The sequence below is a fragment of the Mobula birostris genome, chromosome 7, assembly GCF_030028105.1.
Source record: "Mobula birostris isolate sMobBir1 chromosome 7, sMobBir1.hap1, whole genome shotgun sequence".
Classification (NCBI taxonomy): domain Eukaryota; kingdom Metazoa; phylum Chordata; class Chondrichthyes; order Myliobatiformes; family Myliobatidae; genus Mobula; species Mobula birostris.
The window spans coordinates 36,182,407-36,203,034 of NC_092376.1; the positions used below are offsets into that span (position 1 = coordinate 36,182,407).

The following is a 20,628-nucleotide window of genomic DNA, read 5'->3' on the forward strand; positions in this document are numbered from 1 at the left end:
CTGCTTCACCACCAGGTGTATAAATTACGGTGGTTATACCACAGATGAGCGAAGCATTACCCTGAAAGGAGAATCACATCATACAACCAGCATCTCACACTCCAGCACAATCTCTGAATATATCCTCCACCATCAACAGGACCCACCAGAGATGGTGGAGTGGTGAAAGAACATAGAAAATAAGAACATAAAAAATAGGAGAGGGAGTAGGGCATCTGGCCTGTCGAGCCAGCTCTGCCATTCAATAAGATCCTGGCTGATCTGGACATGGACTCTTCTCCACCAGCCTGCTGTTTCCCCATAACCTTTAATTCTCCTACTGTGCAAAAATCTATCCAATCTCATCTTAAGTATATCTACTGAGGTTGCCTCCATTGCTTCATTGGGCAGAGAATTCCACAGAATCACCACTCTCTGGGAAAAGCAGTTCCTCCTCATCTCCATCCTAAATCTACTCTCCCGAGTCTTGTGGCTATGTCCCCTAATTCTAGTCTCACCTACCAGTGGAAACAACTTTCCTGCCTCTATCTTATCTATCACTTTATAATTTTATATGTTTCTATAAGATCCCTTCTTATTCTTCTGAATTCCAGTGAGTACAGTCCCAGGTGACTCAATCTCTCTTCATCGTCTAACCCCCTCATCTCTGGAGTCAACCTGGTGAACCTCCTCTGCACTGCCTCCAAAGCCAGTATATTCGTCCTCAAGTAAAGGGGATCAGAACTGCACACAGCGCTCCAGGTGTGGCCTTACCAGTACCCTGGACAGTTGCAGCATAACCTCCCTGCTCTTAAATTCATTCCCTCTAGCAATGAAGGCCAACATTCCATTTGCCTTCTTGATAGCCTGATGCAGCTACAAACCAACCTTTTGTGATTCATGCACAAGCACTCCCAAGTCCCTCTGCACAGCAGCATGCTGCAATTTTTTACTATTTAAATAATCTGCTCTTTCATTTTTCCTTCCAAAGTGGATGACCTCGCATTTACCAACATTGTACTCCATCTGTCAGACGCTTGCCCACTCATTTAACCAATTTATACCCCTCTGTAGACTCTCTGTATCTTCCACTCAATTTAGTATTATCAGCAAACTTAGATACACTACACACAGCCCCTCTTCCAGATGTTAATGTACATCGTGAACAGTTGTGTCCAGCACCGACCCCTGCGGCACACCACTCACCACTGATTGCCAACTAGAGTAATATTCACGTATCCCAACTCTGCTTTCTATTAGTTAACCAATCCTCTATCCATCCTAATACATCACTCCCAACTCCATGCATCCTTATCTTACGTACGTCTTTTATGCGGCACCTCATCGAATGTCTTCTGGAAATCCAAGTAAATAATATCCAACTGTTTCCCTCTATCCACTGTGCTCATTATATCCTCAAAGAACTCCAGTAAGTTTGTCAAACAGGATCTGCCTTTGCTGAATACATGCTGTGTCTACCTGATGAATCACATTTCTTTCCAGATGCCTCACTATTTCTTCTTTAATGATAGCTTCAAGCATTTTCCCAACTACAGATACTAAACTAACTGGCCTATAGTTACCTGCCTTTTGCCTACATCAATTTTTGAACACTGGTGTGACATTCGCTGTCTTCCAGTCTGCCGAGACCTGTCCAGAGTCCACAGAATTTTGGTAAATTATCACCAAAGCTTCGACTATAACTTCTGCCATTTCTTTCAGCTCCCTGGGATGCATTCCATCAGGACCAGGGAACTTATCTATCTTCAACCCACAAGTTTTCTCAGCACTACCTCTTTAGTGATAGCTATCATCTCTCTTTGGCACATTAGACATGTTTTCCACTGTGAAGACTGACATGAAATAGTTATTCAAAGTCTCTGCCATTTCCTCATCACCCAATAGCAATTCCCCTTTTTCATCCTCCAAGGGACCTACATTCACTTTAGCCACCCTTTTCTGCTTTATATAATTATAAAAACTTTAATTATTTGTTTTTATATCTTGTGCTAGTTTATTTTCATAATCTAGTTTCTCTATCTTTATCGTTCACTTAGTGGCTCTTGGTTGCTTTTTAAAGATTTCCCAATCTTCCAGTTTCCCACTACCCTTGGTGACTTTGTGTGCACGAGCTTTTAGTTTGTTGCCTTCTTTTATTTCCTTGGTTATCCAAGGCTAGCTCTCCCCACCCTTACTGTCCTTGTTTTCAACTGGAATATATTTTTGTTGAGCACCGTGAAAAATCTCTTTGAAAGTCTTCACTGTTCCTCAACCGTCCCACCATATAGGCCTGTGCTTCCAGTCTACACTAGTCAAATCCTCCTTCATCTCATTGTAGTCTTTAGGCATAATACACTGGTTTTCGCTTGAACTACTGCACCCTCTATTTGTATGAGAAACTCAATCATACTGTGATCACTCTTTCCAAGAGGATCTCCAACTACAAGGTCACTAATTTTACCTGTCTCATTACACAGGACCAGATCTAAAACCTAAACACTGACTTCAGACCCCATGAAGCTTCATGGCATCATGTTAAAAACAGCCGAAAGAACCTCTGATTAGCACCTTTTGTCCTTCTACTGATGAGTCAGAACTCCTACACATGAGAATAACACAGAGGGCAGCAAAGCAATATACTGGCTGTATATTGAGTAGGGCTCTTCAGAGCTCAGAGGCACTAACTGTGTCCTGTAGGATAAAACTGGGTCTCTAGCAGATGGTGATTAAGAGCGATAAACATATTTGACTCATTCACACTCATTGAAGTGTTTCAGATGCATCAGTCAGTATAGGGAGAAGAGGGCACCAGTCATTGTGAAGACTGTCTTTACACTGATACCCCCTACCATGTTGTGTGATAGCAGCATTTTGCTAAATATACTCAGAAAAGATCTGACATTTCAAAAAATGACATGCACAAGCCATCTTGGACCACCAGCAGCAATAAATACGTACTCCTCCATCAACTCGTTTCATGATCAAGTACATTCCACACTCTACTAAAACCATCAACTCTAAGGATCAATGCTAAACAATGAAAAGCATGTAGTAGTAAAACGGAAGTAGGATCAGGCGGCAGTAAAATGAGGCAGCAATCTGGCAAAGCTACTATTAATAACTGCATGCATGCTACTCAAGAACACTATCATGCATTGGACAGAACTACATAATTTCAGAATTAATGGACCTCACATCAAAGCTCAATACTTCTGCTACATTTATAGAGAATAATTAGTGAACAAGTAAATATCTTACAGGAGGAGTGGCTCCAAGGATATCCTCAATCCCGAAAGAGCTCAATGTGCAAGTGCCAAAGACCAAGATAAAGTATTTGCAACCATCTACATTGGTCAGCCACTTTGAGGCACAACACTAAAATGTACACTGTTTTTCAGAAAGGTGACAGACTGCAAACACTTATGCTCCAAGGGACCTGGGTATTCTTGCAATCGGGGAGCAGAAAGGGAGACAGATTCTGGAAAGGAGTAATAACAACAGGGTCGTTGTGGTGGGAGATTTTAATTCCCCAAATATTGATAAGCATTTCCCTAGAGTGAGAGGTTTAGATGGGGTGGAGTTTGTTAGGTGTGTTCAGGACCTAATATGGAGATAAGCCGACAAGAGGAGAGGCCGTACTTGATCTGGTATTGGGAAATGAACCTGGTCAGGTGTCAGGTCTCTTAGTGGGAGAGCATTTTGGAGATAGTGATCACAATTCTATCTCCTTTACCATAGCATTGGAGAGGGATACGGAAACGTTTAATTGGAGCAAGGGGAAATATGAGGCTATCAGGCAGAAACTTGGAAGCATAAATTGGAAACAGATGTTCTCAGGAAAATGTACAGAAGAAATGTGGCAAATGTTCAGGGGATATTTGCATGGGGTTCTGAGTAGATACATTCCAAAGAGACAGGGAAAGGATAGTAGGGTACAGGAACCATGGTGTACAAAGGCTGTTGAAAATCTAGTCAAGAAGAAGAGAAGAGCTTATGAAAGGTTCAAAAAAACTAGGTAATGATAGATATCTTGAAGATTATAAGGCTAACAGGAAGGAGCTTAAGAATGAAATTAAGAGAGCCAGAAGGGGCCATGAGAAGGCCTTAGTGGACAGGATTAAGGAAATCCCCAAGGCATTCTACAAGTATGTGAAGAGCAAGAGGATAAGACATGAGAGAATAGGACCAATCAACTGTGACAGTGGAAGTGTGTATGGAACAGAAAGAGATGGCAGAGGTACTTAATGAATACTTTGCTTCAGTATTCACTATGGAAAAGGATCTTGGCGGTTGTAGGGATGACTTGCAGCAGACTGAAAAGCTTGAGCATGTAGATATTGTTACATAATTCATGGATATCTTGTGACTGTCTTGTGAGGATGATGTAATGGTCTTGCGGAGGTCACATGATGTAATTTTCCCGCTGATGTGAGGTCACGTAATGACCTGTTCTCACCAGGTACATAAGTGTAGACCCCTGGTGACACAGTTAGTTTTCAATTAGATCGTCAGTCAAATACTCCGCTACGCTGCTTATTAATCTCATAACGCAGTATAGTTTTAAAACGGAGTTTTACTTTCTATTGTAAGTTACAGAAGGGTTAGGCCGGCAGTTTCACCAATAGCTGCCAGATTTGTTGATGTACCTTTTCAGTAATATTGGAGAGTGAAGACAGGAACCTGAAGGAGTCGTTCAACAGTATTGGAGAGAATCGACCATTATTGAATTCATTCAAGAAAGAGTGATCTGCATGAGATAGCCTCTGCTAAAAGCAGCAGAAAAGGCTGTGCAATATCTAGTATCCAGAAGAAAAGGTCAGTGCCTTTAAACCATTTTATTTCCGTCGTCATGAACCCTGTGGACAAGGCAGGATGCGGCTGGGATTGGCAGTGACGTCGAGTCTTCGAGGAATTCTTTACTTCAGGAAAGTCTCTCCTAATTGACTGTATAAATCTCTTGGACTTTCAAATTTACCATTCTAAGAACTGTGTTTGAATTTACCACTTTAAGACTGTTTTCGCATTTACTGCTTTAAGAACTAGTACTGAGTTTGGCGGTTTGTTAAATGGCCGCATAGCAGTTTATTTCTGGTTAAGGTTTTTCATTTGTTTATCATTTTACTAATTTTGAGCTGAATTTAATAAATGTTTATTTGTTTATAGAACCTGACTCAATTCTATATTCATTGTTGCCAGTCACGTGACAATATTAAGGAAAAGGATGTGCTGGAGCTTTCGGAAAGCAAGTTCAATAAGTCACCGGGACCACATGGGATGTACCCCAGGCTACTGTGGGAAGCGAGGGAGGAGACTGCTGAGTCTCTGGCGATGATCTTAGTATCATCAATGAGGACGGGAGAGGTTCTGGAGGACTGGAGGGTTACGGATGTTGTTCCCTTATTCAAGAAAGGGAGTAGGGATAGCCCAGGAATAGACCAGTGAGTCTTACTTCGGTGGTTGTTAAGTTGATGGAGAAGATCCTGAGATGCAGGATTTATGAACATTTGGAGGGGCATAATATGATTAGGAATAAGCAGCATGGCTTTATCAAAGGTAGGTCATGCCTTACAAGCCTGATTGAATTTTTTGAGGATGTGTCTAAACACACTGATGAAGGTAGAGCTGTACATGTAGTGTATATGGATCTTAGCAAGGCATTTGATAAGGTACCCCATGCAAGGCTTATTGAGAAAGTAAAGAGGCATGGGATCTAAGGGGACATTGCTTTGTGGATCCAGAGCTGGCTTGCCCACAGAAGGCAAAGAGTGGTTGTAGACGGGTCATATTCTGCATGGAGGTCGGTCACCAGTGGTGTGCCTCAGGGATCTGTTCTGGGACCCCTACTCTTCGTGATTTTTATAAATGACCTGGATGAGGAAGTGGAGGGATGGGTTAGTAAATTTGCTGATGACACAAAGGTTGGGGGTGTTGTGGATAGTGTGGAGAGCTGTCAGATGTTACAGTGGGACATTGATAGGATGCAAAACTGGGCTAATAAGTGGCAGATGCAGTACAACCCAGATAAGTGTGAGGTGGTTCATTTTGGTTGGTCAAATATGATGGCAGAATATAGCATTAATAGCATTAATGGCAAGACTCTTGGCAGTGTGCAGGATCAGAGGGATCTTGGGGTCCAAGTCCATAGGACATTCAAATTAGCTGCGCAGGTTGACTCTGTGGTTAAGAAGGCATATGATGAATTGGCCTTCATCAACCGTGGGATTGAGTTTAAGAGCCGAGAGGTAATGTTACAGCTATATAGGACCCTGGTCAGACCCCACTTGGAGTACTGTGTTCAATTCTTGTCGCCTCACTATAGGAAGGGCGTGGAAACCATAGAAAGGGTACTGAGGAGAATTACAAGGATGTATCTGGATTGGGGAGCATGCCTTATGAGAATATGTTGAGTGAACTCGGCCTTTTCTCCTTGGAGCGACGGAGGATGAGAGGTGACCTGATAGAGGTGTACAAGATAATGAGAGGCATTGATCATGTAGCTAGTCAGAGGTTTTTCCCCAGGGCTGAAATGGCTAGCACGAGAGGGCATAGTTTTAAGGTGCTTGCAAGTAGTTACAGAGGAGATGTCAGGGGTAAGTTTTTTTATGCAGAGAGTGGTGAGCGCGTGGAATGGGCTGCTGGCGGCGGTGTTAGAGGTGGAAACGACAGGGTCTTTTGAGAGACTCCTGGATGGATACATGGAGCTTAGAAAAATAGAGGGCTATGGGTAAGCCTAGGTAGTTCTAAGGTAAGGACATGTTCGGCACAGCTTTGTGGGCCAACAGGCCTGTATTGTGCTGTAGGTTTTCTATGTTTCTATGAAAACTATAAGGCAAGAAAGCAAAGAACTTATCCTTTGTCTCCTCAAAGCCTTTCCACCATCTTTCCTGTGTTAGGAATGTGAATGAAAATTTGAATAGATAAGTTCAGATTCAATAACAATGAAGCTCAACATCATTCAGGATAAAGTCAGGTTGATTAACACAGTGCCCATCATCCCAAACATTCACTCCTTTTGTATAGCACCAACTGAAGAATAGTCAGACACCTAACCTGTCAACACATTCCAAACCCAAAACTTCCATCATAATGAAGAACAAACTCAGCAGAAGCATGGGCCATCATCACTTACAATGTATCCACTTGATAAATCTCCTGGACCTGATGGAATGCACTCTCTAGTTCTGAAGGAAGTAGCTGGAGAGATTGCGGAGGCGTTAACAATGATCTTTTAAGAATCGATAGATTCTGGCATTGTACTGGATGACTGGAAAATTGCAAATGTTACACCACCATTTAAGAAGTGTGGGAGGCAGCAGAAAGGAAACTATAGGCCTCACACATCAAAGTGGCTGGTGAACGCAGCAGGCCAGGCAGCATCTCTAGGAAGAGGTACAGTCGACGTTTCGGGCCGAGACCCTTCGTCAGGACTAACTGAAAGAAGAGCTAGTAAGAGATTCTCTTCCTAGTAAGAAAGAGCTAGTAAGAAATTAATGGGATTAATGGATTTGTGGATATATTTGTTGATGATACATAGATAGGTGGAGGAGCAGGTAGTGTTGAGGAAACAGAGAGCCTACAGAGAGAATTAGATAGTTTAGGGGAATGGACAAAGACGTGGCAAATGAAATACAATGTTAGAAAGTATATGATCACGCACTTTGGTGGAAGAAATAAATGGAAAGACTATTATTAAGATGGGGAGAGAATTCAAAATGCAGAGATGCAAACGGACTTGGGATTCCTTGTGCAGGGTACCCTAAAGGTTAACCTCCAGGTTGAGTTGGTGGTGAAGAAGGTCAATGCAATGTTGGCATTCATTTCTAGAGGTATAGAATAGAAGAGCAGGCATGTGATGTTGAGGCTGTATAAAGCACTTGTGACACCACACTTGGAGTATTGTGTGCAGTTTTAGGCACCTTATTTTAGAAAGGATATACTGACATTGGAGAGGGTTCAGAGAAGATTCACGAGAATGATTCCAGGAATGAAAGGGTTACCATATGAGAAACATCTGGCAGCACTTGGGCTGTATTCCCTGGAGTTCAGGAGAATGAGGGGTGATTTCAAAGAAACACTCCGAATGTTAAAAGGCCTGAACAGATTAGATATGGCAAAGTTATGGTAGGGGAGTCTAGGACAAGAGGGGACGCATTCAGGATTGAAGGACGTCCATCTAGAACAGAGATGCGAGAAATTACTTTAGTCAGAGGGTGGTAAATCTGAGGAATTTGTTGCCACGAGCAGCTGTGGAGGCCAAGTCATTGGGTGCATTTAAGGCAGAGATAGATAGGTTCTTGATTAGCTAGGGCATCAAAGCATATGAGAAGAAGCAGGAGAGTGGGGATGGCTGGAAGGATTGAATCAGCCCATGATTCGATAGGTCGAATGGCCTGCTTCTGCTCCTATATCTTATGGTCTTATGGTCTAGATACTGAATCTCCTTACCCAACAGCATAGTGGGAGAACAAAACTACAACACTTCATGAAGGCAACTCCCCATCTCCTTCTCTAAAGACAAATCAGACTGTATATTGTGCTGACCTTTTCAGCAACGTCAATATTCTGCAAAATGTTTTTTTTTAAATATGATGGGTAATTTTACGACAGGAATCAAAGAAAATGTCTTTACAAAAGGGGGATCAAGAGCTGGCACAAAAGCTAGAAAAACTGAGGACTGTTGACAGCAAGATATAAGGGAATGCCAGAAAAATTAGATCAAATAGGCACTTGGAGAGTTTTTTGCATCGGTTTCAATCTTCAGCTTGCAAATTCAAAAACAATAATCAGATCTGTCACTTGTGTGGGCCAATCGAAAATGAGGCACAATGAGTATTTTGAGAGCCTGTCAAGTACCGAATCAGATTTCCGTTAAGCAAATTCTTTAAGTCTCCTTTGCTTGTTATGCCTTTGAATTTTGGTCCAGCAGATACATTTTAAGGATGGAAGAACATCATGTATTACGGGAGAAATGTAAGTGATGTTCTATAAATTATAGTATATCAAGGAATAGAAATGAACATGTCAAAGTGAAAAAAGGAAATATGTTGATCTCTTTTCATTTGTAAAAGAATATATGAATATTAGGATGAAAACCCATAAAAAGTCACATGTTTGAAGTGCCAAAAATGTTCTGTAGGATCTTTTAATGAACATTAAAGGTGTATAAAGGTGGATTATTAAAAAATATTAAGGTGGATAGGTTCCCAGGGCCTGACAGCAGACACCCTAAGTTATTGAGAGAGGCAAGGTTTGAGATTATAAGGGCACTGATCAATATCTTCCTGCTGGAAGACTGGCAAATACTAACATTGTTCTATTATTTAGGCAGGGAAAGAGAGATAATCCTTAAAACTGTAGATCAGCGAGTTTCACGTCTGTGGAACGCAAATTTCTAAAGAGGATTCCTAAGGATAAGAATAAAAGAAATTAGAAAACCATATCTTAATTAAGGACAGTCAGCATGATGCGTCTTACAAACTTGAATGAGGTTTTTGAGGAGTTGACAAAGGTGTTTGATGGGATTTTTTCTGCTTGAATGTATATGACCGGTTGTGTACAACAGGGATCTGTAATGGAACCTTTACTGTTTGTCATTTTATAATTTGGATATAAATGTAGATATGTGGGTTAGTAAGTTCACAGAATATACCAAGGTTAGTGGTGATGTTGTGGATAACGTAAAAGATTACCAAAGGATACAGTGGGATATAAATCAGTTGCAGATTTAGGCAGAGAAATGGCAAATGGAGGCCAAACGTGAAGTGACGTGAAGTGTTGCACTTTGGAAAATCAAGTGTAATGAGACAGTATACCATTAATCACAAGACCCTCAGCTGTGTTGATGCGCAGAGGGATCAGGTGATCCAAGTCCAAAGCTCCCTGAAATTGACTACAGGTTGATAGGCTGGTAATCAAGACATATGGCGTGCTTTATTCATCAAGAAACTGAGAATAAGAGTCAGGAATTTACGTTGCATCTTAATGAAACTCCAGTTAGGCTGCATCTGGAGTATTGCTTTCAGTTCTGGTCACCTCATTATAGCAAGGAAGTTAAAGATTTAGAGAGGGTACAGGAAAACAACCAGGATGCTGCCTCAATTGGAGGACATCTGGTATAAAAAGAGGTTGGACAAATTTGGGTTGTTTTCTCTGGAGCGGCAGAGGAAGGGAGATCCATTAGAGGTCTATAAGATTATGACAGCCACAGTAGACAGCCAGTATCTTTTTCCCAGGGATGAAATGTCTAAAACCAGAGGGCATACATTTAAGGTGAGAAGGGCATGTCCAAAGGAGATATGCAGGGCAAATTTTTGTTTTACACAGAATGATGGGTGCTTGGAATGCACTGCCTGGGTGGTGGTGGAAGCAAATACGATATTGACATTCAACAGGCTCCAAGATAGGCACATGAATGTGCATGAAGTAGAAAGATATGGACATTGTGTAAGCAAAAGGGATTAGTTTAGTTGGGCATTTGATTACTAATTTAATCAATAATAGGCATCCATTAGTCTCATGAGATCATGGATTTGCGCCTTGGAAGGCTTCCAGGACACAGGCCTGGGCAAGGTTGTATGGAAGACCAGCAATTACCCATGCTGCAAGTCTTCCCTCTCCACGCCACCGATGTTGTCCAAGGGAAGGGCACTAGGGCTGATACAGCTTGGCACCGGTGTTGTCGCAGAGCAATGTGTGGTTAAGTGCCTTGCTCAAGGACACAACACACTGCCTCAGCTGAGGCTTGAACTAGCGACCTTCAGGTCACTAGCCCGATGCCTTAACCACTCGGCCACACGTGGTTAATTAGTCTGGCACAATATTTTGGCCCTAAGGGCCTATTGCTCTGCTGCATTGTTCTATGTTCTAGGTTCCAAAACAATCTAGTAAAAATGAAATATAAATCAAAATTCATTCTACAAGCACATCACCATTCTACAATTAAGGCTAGTCATATACATTTCATAACATTGTTCTTTGTTTTGGAATCTTTACCAGAGAAAATTGTAATACCTACAATCAAAACAAAAACCTCTAAATTTACAACTCAGAGATCTGTGAGGTAATATTTTTCCCTCAGCCCCTCTAGTACATTTCAATAGTGTGGGAACATGTGGCATACAAGATATACTACACTTGAGCCATTTGTACCTAAGTATTCAGACTACTAAACCATTATGCTAAAATAACAAGTTTTATATTTCCATTTGGCCACAAGAGGGCATCAGAAAACTAATATTCAAGCTTAAAAACCTGATCAAAATTTGCATTTTATCGGTAATATTAACAAAGCTATCTAACCAAATAATATTTTTCTTTTTATATATGTCACAATTATTCCTTCCATATGCTTAGTGTGAAAATAAAAGTGTATTTCTGCCTTACGATGTTAATGATTTAATAAAATGTCAATACCAGACACACCATTTTCAAAAGCTAGCACAAAAGCAAATATTAAAAACTGATAATAATAAATATTATATATCTCACTTGGAACTGCAGCAAGTGGCATCTGAGCAACAAAATATTTGAATTACATTGGACACTTTGAATTATTGTTCATAAGCTAATCTTTGTAAGACATTGTGAAAAGCTAAGAAAGAAATTACAGAGCCCCTATGCAGAGATATTTGTAATAGCAATTTGTGAGATGCCAGAAGACTGGAGATGGCTAATGCTGTACCTAAATTTAAGAAAGCTGCAAAGGAAAATCTGGGAACTACAATGTGCAAGTTATTGGTGGGGATTCTGCGGAACATAATATGCATGTATTTGGAAAGGCAACAACTGATTAGGGATACTCAACGTTGCTTTGTGTGTGGCAAGTTGAGTCTCTCAAACTTGGTTTATTTTTGAAGAGGTGACCAAGAAGATAAATGAGGGAAATCTAGTAGACTTGTCTACATGGACTTCAGCATGGCTTTTGATAGTCCAGGAAGTGAGATCACATGGAATCCTGGGTGATATGGCCAATCAGAATAAAAAAATTGGCATGACTACAGAAAACAGTAGGTGGTAATGCAGGGTTGATTTTTCTTTCTAGACTGGGAGCCTGTGGCCAGCAGTGTGTTGCAAGCATCGATGCTTTGGCAAACATAGCTATGCCAACTATCATAACAATCTATACTAATCTTATCTGTCTTCATTAATTCCATATCCCTCTATGCCTCATATATTCAAATACTTGTCCAGGTGTCTCTTTAATGCAGTTATCATTCTGCCTCAAACATCTCCTCTGGCAGGTCTTTGTGCAAATAATATACCATTTAGATCTGCTTTAAACCTCACCCCTCTCACGATACCCACTAGTTTTAGATACCTCCACCATGAAAAATAGACTGGGTCTACTTACTCTGTCTATGCCTTACCTAATTGTATATACTTCTATAGTGTCACCTTTTAACTTACTTCGTTCCAGGGAAAAAAAGAGGCAGCTTATCCAATCTCTACATGTATCTCCAGACGTCCAATTCAGTAATTATCCTTGTAAATCTTTTCTGCACCCTCCCTAGCTTAATCACATCTTTCTGTACTGTGGCAACAAGTACTGCACACACTACAACAACTGCAACATGGCACCCTTCTTGTACCCCATACATTGGCAGATGAAGGCAAGCATGTCATATGCCACCTTCATCAGCTGTTCACCTGTATTGCTACTTCCACGAAAATATGTGCTTAAGGTCTTGCTGTTTAACATCACTCGCCAGGGTTCTGCTATTCCACTGTGAATGTCTTGCACTGGGTAATTCCAAAACTTACATCATTTTGCACTTCTCTGAATTAAATTCTACTTGCCATTGTGATCAATATCCCTTTGTAACCTTATACTATCTTGTAAGATCATAACTCATTGGAGCAGAATTAGGCCATTCAGCCCATCGAATCGGCTCTGCCATTCCATCAATTAATCAGGAGAAACAGAAATATCCAAAAATGTGCCACAAGGGTTTAGGGTAACTTGGCTCCTCATGGCCTTGAAGCAATTTGCGTGATGGCCCTTTCAGCTGGCAAAGATATATGGCCAAAGTGAAGAATGATATGAAGGAATACAATTTAAAATAAACATTAAATTTAAATTTGATAAGAAGAATTAATGTTGGACAAAAAATGAAATCCATGCTGGTTACAATTCCTCAATAACCATTTAATAGGGATAATCAGTTATAAAATTAGAAGTCATTTCTTTCAATGTCCAGGGTGCCTTTTTCAAACAGAGATTAGATTGTATTCTAAAATCACATGCTCAGTATTCAAATTCAGAACCATACTCTAGTTATCAACTTAAACACGAGTAATTCTGCAAATGCTGGAAATTCAAGCAACACACATCAAAGTTGCTGGTGAGCGCTCCCTACGCGACTCCCTTGTCCATTCGTCCCCCCCATCCCTCCCCACTGATCTCCCTCCTGGCACTTACCCTTGGAAGCGGAACAAGTGCTACACATGCCCTTACACTTCCTCCCTCACCACCATTCAGGGCCCCAGACAGTCCTTCCAAGTGAGGCGACACTTCACCTGTGAGTCGGCTGGTGTGATATACTGCATCCGGTGCTCCCGATGTGGCCTTCTATATATTGGCGAGACCCGACGCAGACTGGGAGATCGTTTTGCTGAACACCTACGCTCTGTCTGCCAGACAAAGCAGGATCTCCCAGTGCCCACACATTTTAATTCCACATCCCATTCCCATTCTGATATGTCTATCCATGGCCTCCTCTACAGTAAAGATGAAGCCACACTCAGGGTGGAGGAACAACACCTTATATTTCGTCTGGGTACCCTCCAATCCAATGGCATGACTTCTCTAACTTCCGCTAATGCCCCACCTTCCCCTCGTACCCCATCCGTTATTTATTTATATACACACATTCTTTCTCTCTTTCTCTCTCTCTCTCCTTTTTCTCCCTCTGTCCCTCTGACTATACCCCTTGCCCATCCTCTGGGTTTTCCCCCCCTCCCCCCTTTCCTTCTCCCTGGGCCTCCTGTCCCATGAACCTCTCATATCCTTTTTGCCAATCACCTGTCCAGCTCTTGGCTCCATCCCTCCCCCTCCTGTCTTCTCCTATCATTTTGGATCTCCCCCTCCCCTTCCACTTTCAAATCTCTTACTAGCTCTTCCTTCAGTTAGGCCTGACGAAGGGTCTCGGCCCGAAACGTCGACTGTACCTCTTCCTAGAGATGCTGCCTGGCCTGCTGTGTTCACCAGCAACTTTGATGTGTGTTGCTCTAGTTATCAACTAATTGTTGTACACACATCGTAAAGTTTCAATTTAGTTTTCTCACAGCCTGCCCTTGAAGGGATTGCTGAAGATCCCCACAAATAACATCAATGTCCTTCTGTTGGAGAGGATAATAAAACTACTGTGGTCCAGATTTGCATTCCTTCAACTTAACCTAATATCCACAGCATCTCCCTACCCACCATTACCAGAATTGTTTCACCAGATATAGTATAGAAAAATCCACTTTGATTTTATTACCTACTACAAGCTAATCACTATTTGACAACTTGTGCTGCAAATAAAATGAAGTTGATATTTGACAGCAGAATGAGACAGACACATATTGATGCCTCATTATCTTGAAAGTCACATTACTCACTGCAGCCATTCTCCTCCACCCAGAATCAATACAACAGTCTTCTTCTTCTTCTTCTTCTTCTTAAAAGTGATACCTGACCATCGCTGCTTTCCACTCACAATTAAAAAATACACAGGATGTACCTAATAAAGTGCCCACTGAGTGTCTTTCTGTACACCCATGATCTTCTACTGCTTAAGCCTATCCATTTCAAAGTTCAGCATATTGGGCATTCAGAGATGCTCATCAGCCCACTATTGTTGTAATGTGTGGTTATTTGAGTTTTTGTCACCTTCCTGCCTGTTTGAACCAGTCCAGCAATTCTCCTCTGACCTCTCTCATTAACAAAGCATTTTCACCCACAGAGTTGCTGTACTCTGGATGCTTTTAGTTTTTTGCACTATTCTCTGTAAAGTCTAGAGAGTGCAGTGCGTGAAAATCCTAGAAGTTCAGCAGTTTCTGAGATATTCAAACCACTCCGTCTGGCACCAACAATCATTACACAGTCAAAGTTACTTGGATCACATTTCATTCCCATTCTGATGTTTGGTCTGCTCAACAACTGAACCTCTTGACCAAGTCTGCATGCCTGTATGTATTGAGTTCCTACTACATGATTGGCTGATTAGATATTTGCATTTTCAAGCAGGGGTACAGGTGTACTCAGTAAAGTGGCCATTGAATGTATATTCCAAGCACTCACTATAATGTCAAACACAGCTCATTTGCTTTTGATTACATTTTCCAGGGAGAAACAATAATATGGTAGATCAAAATGACATTCACAATAAATAATTATATTGCTTTAAACCACAGTATTTGTGTTGTAAATTATTCCCAAAATGTTTTAAAAGGTAAGAACTTATCATTATGCAAGCTGTCTCAATAGTGAAATTTTGGAATGATTTTAAAACTAATTATACCCGCTCAAGAATCTATCAGCTAAAAGAGAAAAGGACTGATTGTGACCCTCATCATTAAACCAGTATTCCCCTTATCCTTCTTGCTTGCCACCCATTAACATCGGCAAACTGTCTTTCAAAATATAGAATGTACTTTAAAGCTCTAACAAGCTCCTAAAACAATAATGTGTTGAAGGACATTAATCAGAATCTCCAAATTTATCTAAGCACAAAATGTCTGATAACCAGATCTCACTTATTCAAGTCAAATTATAATTATCACTGGTTTATAGGTAGGTATAGTTCTATTGGTTGTTACATGATGTGGCACCTAAACACTGTAACACAATTATTTCAAATTCAGAAGTTCATAGTATTTTAGTTGGGCAACTCCTTACCTATGATAGCAGAAACCACCATCACAATTTTAACTTCAAATCCCCTAACCAATCCATATACTCCCGAAGAACAAGCACAACTCCAAGATGACGCCCTGAAACTGGTCTTGGGTGCTGCTTTATGTCCAAATGATCAGACTTATCACAAAGAAGATTCAGATTGTTATTTGGTCTTTAGATCAGATAATTCTCTCCATATTATTGCACAAAATGAATTGTAACCACTAACTAAAATTTGATTTTAAAATTTTACAGATTACCTTCATAAATGTTTCATAAATAAACAAGTTAAGAAGTTGTGTGTACCTGGAAATTGGAAGTTTTGTTATGCTAAGCAAAAATAAATAAATAAATGTTTTTTCAAAAGTTATGCGTAATGATTTGGCCCAGGCAAAACAACATTCAAATACACAAGAGATTCTGCAGATGCAGAAAATTCAGGGTAATACACACAAAACGCTGGAGGAACTCAACAAGTTCCTCATGAGAGATACTGTCTGATCTTCAGTTGTTTAGAGGACCCAAGTAATGCAGAGCACAGATTATTGCAGCCTCTGCACTCCAACTCCAGTTGCACATTGTTGCAGCTAGAAGAGTTGCGACTTCACAGCTCCAGTGACACAGGCTCAATTGGTGCTGTGTGTGTGGAGTGTGTACATTTTCCTTATGACAAAGTGGATTTCTTCTGGGTGCTTCAGATTCTTCTCACTTCCCAAAGATGCAGGTAGATTAATTTGCTATTGTAAAATGCTCGTTGTGTGTAGATGGGGTTGAAAGTTAAAGTAAATAAGAACACAAGAAAATAGAATTCGTGTAAGATTGGAATAAATGGGTATGTAATGGCTGGCACTGAAGGGTCTATTTCCAGGACATGTGTCTCTATGATGTGTGCAGAACTACAGATCGTGCTCATTTGTTGTGTTAGTGAGGCAGTTTTAAAAAGTCGGTGACTGGATCATGACACACCTTTTCTTCATAAAACGTGACCCTGAGGGTGCTATATCCTTTGTAGTTGTCAAGGCGAAAAGCTGAGAGGGTGGCTATTGTCCTGGATGTTTAAAATACCCAATTAAATACAGGTATCCCCCGCTATTTGAACGTTCGCTTTACGAAACCTCGCTGTTACAGAAGACCTACATTAGTTACCTGTTTTCACTAACAGGCGTTTTCACTGTTACGAAAAAAGGCAGCGCGCGCCCTGAGCAGCCAAGCTCCTCCCCCAGAACTACATTCTAGCCGGCATTGCTTAAACACGTGCCTGTGAGCAGCCGTTAGCAAGATGAGTTATGGGAAAAGCCTAAAAGAGCTCGTAAGGGTGTTACACTTAGCATAAAACTAGACATAATTAAGCATTTCGATCAAGGTGAACGAAGTAAGGACAAAGTGAGCTGGTCTTCGTGTTGGCTTGTGGAAGTTGGCGAAGATGATGTTGAAGAGGTTTTGGCATCCCACGACCAAGAACTGATAGGTGAAGAGCCGATGCAATTGGAAGAAGAAAGGAGAACAATCGAAACCAAATGCAGTAGCGAACGGACCGAAAGTGAAGTCGTCCAGGGACTGAACGTGAAGCAACTGCTTGAGATTTTCGCTGCAATGATTGCAGAAAGGTACTACTTTAACTTTGAAAGTATACATCAGTTTAGGGCATATTTGCAAGATGGTTTACAAAGAACTGTATGATAGAAAAATGCACGAGGCTAAGCAGTCAAGCATACTGTCGTTTTTCAAGCCTTCCACATCAGCTGACGAACCTCGACCTTCGACATCGAGGCAGGCAGATATAGAAGAAGATGACCTGCCTGCCCTGATGGAAATAGACGACGATGAGATGACACCCCAATGTCCCACCACCCCAACATCTGGGCCACAGACCAATACATTGCCATGGAGAACGCAGTGGTAGCCGGGACGCACCCAGCACACCTTTAAGAAAAAAAGCCAAAATAAACAAGCTAATTAATTAAGTGCTGCCTGGTACGTAAATGTCGGCCCAGATCAGAGGCAATTGCCGATTGCGTCACCTCTGATCTGGGCCGACATTTACGTGCCAGGCGGCACCTAATTAATTAGCTTGTTTATTTCGGCTTTTTTCTTACAGATATGTTGGGTGCGTCCCTGCTACCGCTGTACCGCTGCATTCTTCGCAGATCGGTATCAGTCAGCGGCCCGGAGGTTGGGGACCACTGCACCACCCAACGACTCAGTCTAAAACACCATCACCTGTGTGCTCAGCGCTGTCTTCCCGATTCCACTAAGTGATACTACACTGTACATACATTATTTCTACTTTATATAGGCTGTGTCTTTTTATGTGTTATTTGGTATGATTTGGCAGCTTCATAGCTTAAAGGTTACTGGAGAGAGTGTTTCTGCTGACAGCACTTGCGCCGTGTTTCTGCCAACAGCGCTTACATGAGATTTTCGCTACGGAAAACAGTGCGGCAATGATTGTAGAAAAGTACTTCTACTTTGTATAGGCCGTGTATTTATCATATCATTCCTGCTTTTACTATACGTCAGCGGTCCCCAACCACCAGGCCGCAAAGCATGTGCTACCGGGCCGCGAGGAAACGATATGATTTGGCGATAGGCATCAGCTGCACCTTTCCTCATTCTCTGTCACAGCCACTGTTGAGCCATTACGCACGCCATGTCAACCCGCGCGTCATCCATGTCAGCGCGGGAAGGAGGTCAACTCCTCAAGCTTGCAAGTGACGGCGGGCTGAAAAGTATGTTTGACATAACATCTCTGCCGGCATTCTGGATCAAAGTCAAGGTTAAATATCCTGAGATAGCCACGAAAGCACTGAAAATGTTGCTTCCATTTCCAACGTATTTCTGCAATGAATGCAACGAAAACTAAATTGCGGAATAGACTGGACATAAAGAACCCCCTTCGAGTATCGCTGTCTCCCATCACCCCTCGATAGGACTGTCTTGTTGCAGGAAAACAAGCCCAGGGCTCCCACTGATACAGCGATATTGATGTGTTGCAATGATTTTATATGTTCATACGGGGAAAATATGTGCTGTTTAATATCCAAACGTTACTTAAAATGTTATGATGCTATTGACTTGTAAGTGATCTATATAACCATATAACAATTACAGCACGGAAACAGGCTATCTCTGCCCTTCTAGTCCGTGCCGAACGCTACTCTCACCTAGTCCCACCGACCTGCACTCAGCCCATAACCCTCCATTCCTTTCCTGTGCATATACCTATCCAATTTTCATTTAAATGTTAATATCGAACCTGCCTCTACCACTTCTACTGGAAGTTCATTCAACACTTACTTCAAGCTCCCCTGTCCTCCGCTGATAATTGACTTATCACTATATTCATGCGAGGAAAATATGCGGTGTGTGTTTAATATTAAATTCGTCAGATAAACCCTTTTAGAAACAAAATTGAGTGTACTAGCCACGTATCACCTACATTCCGGTCGTGATTAACACCCCCCCCACCTCCGAACAGAATCGCCAGAACTGATTTGAAGATCGGCACGTATACGCAAGCGCACTGGTGCCCGTGCAAGGCTTTGTTGTCATTGTAGTCTTTCTCGGGGTAAACAACGCATTTGTCTGCTACTCTTGTCCGTTGGCAACCCTACCCCGCCCCCCCCCCCCCCCCACTCCCCTGCCTGGGTTGGCCGGTCCGCAAGAATATGGTCAATATGAAACCGGTCCGCAAAGCAGAAAAGGTTGGGGACCCCTGCTATACGTTACTGTTACGTTAGGTTTTATGTGTTACTTGGCATGATTTGGTAGGTTATTTTTTGGGTCTGCGAACGCTCACAAATTTTTCCCATATAAATAAATGGTAATTGTTTCTTCACTTTACGACATTCCGGCTTACGAACTATTTCATAGGAACGCTCTACCTTCGGATGGCGGGGGAAACCTGTAATCAAATTTCTGAAAAGATTGCCTAACCCAAAAGACAAAATTTAGCACTTTTCCACCAGTCAGAAAAATAATTTCTAATTAACATATTTTAAAATAATCACAATTGAACTGTATTTTGATGGCCACTAAACCAATTTAAGCTGTAATCTATTTTTAAGAACTAATTTCAAATGTAGGATGGAAAATGTAGGAAACAAAATAAATGGAAGCTTAAAATACACACCTGTACTTGTTGGTGAATTTATTTCCTGCCGAATATTTCGACTTGTCTGACTTCCAGATCTCGCAATTTCACGCTGTGGTTCCAGTATGTCTCTGTATTTTGAGACCATGAGCACAGAGATAAAGTACACAACAGCCAAAGCCAAAAACTGGGCCTGTTTACTGTCATCCTATGAAGAAAAAAATGTCAATAAATTTCAATTCAAATGGGGAAGGATTTAAAGCAGAAAGACAGACAGCTGTAGCAAACCACAGTTTTACATTAGACAATTAATGATTTTTAGAATTTAGGTCAGTAGCTGAATTAAAAAGCAGCCAAGTTAAAAAGGCATGCAAAGTGCAGGAATAGATAAATGAAACTATTCAATCAAACTAGTGGTCTTTTAACCAATGCCCAAATATCTAAAAAGAGCAGAGGAATTGGAAGCACAACCATATAATAATTAGAGACATGTTGGTTGCCTTGACAGGACTGTAAATTGAATCATAAGCCAAGATTTTCAACAAGGATAAGAAAACTATGGAAGATAATTGACTATATTAACAAAAGTACCACAATGGTAATAACATATTAGATGACATAAATGATGTTAAAGGCTAAATTGCAGATAAAGTATTGTAATTATCTTAGCATATAC

The 20,628-nt window shown here is 41.2% G+C and overlaps 1 protein-coding gene across 9 annotated transcripts in view; it reads right to left on the reverse strand.

Moving 5' to 3' along the window:
- The window catches only part of nbeaa (neurobeachin a), a 908,137-nt gene that overhangs the window by 492,518 nt on the left and 394,991 nt on the right, over window positions 1-20,628 (reverse strand). For all 9 annotated transcript variants that reach the window (XM_072262897.1, XM_072262901.1, XM_072262905.1 and 6 more), the window contains one exon: window positions 19,992-20,160. In XM_072262897.1, the coding sequence (XP_072118998.1) occupies window positions 19,992-20,160 (169 nt within the window). The remainder of the gene's footprint in view (window positions 1-19,991; window positions 20,161-20,628) is intronic.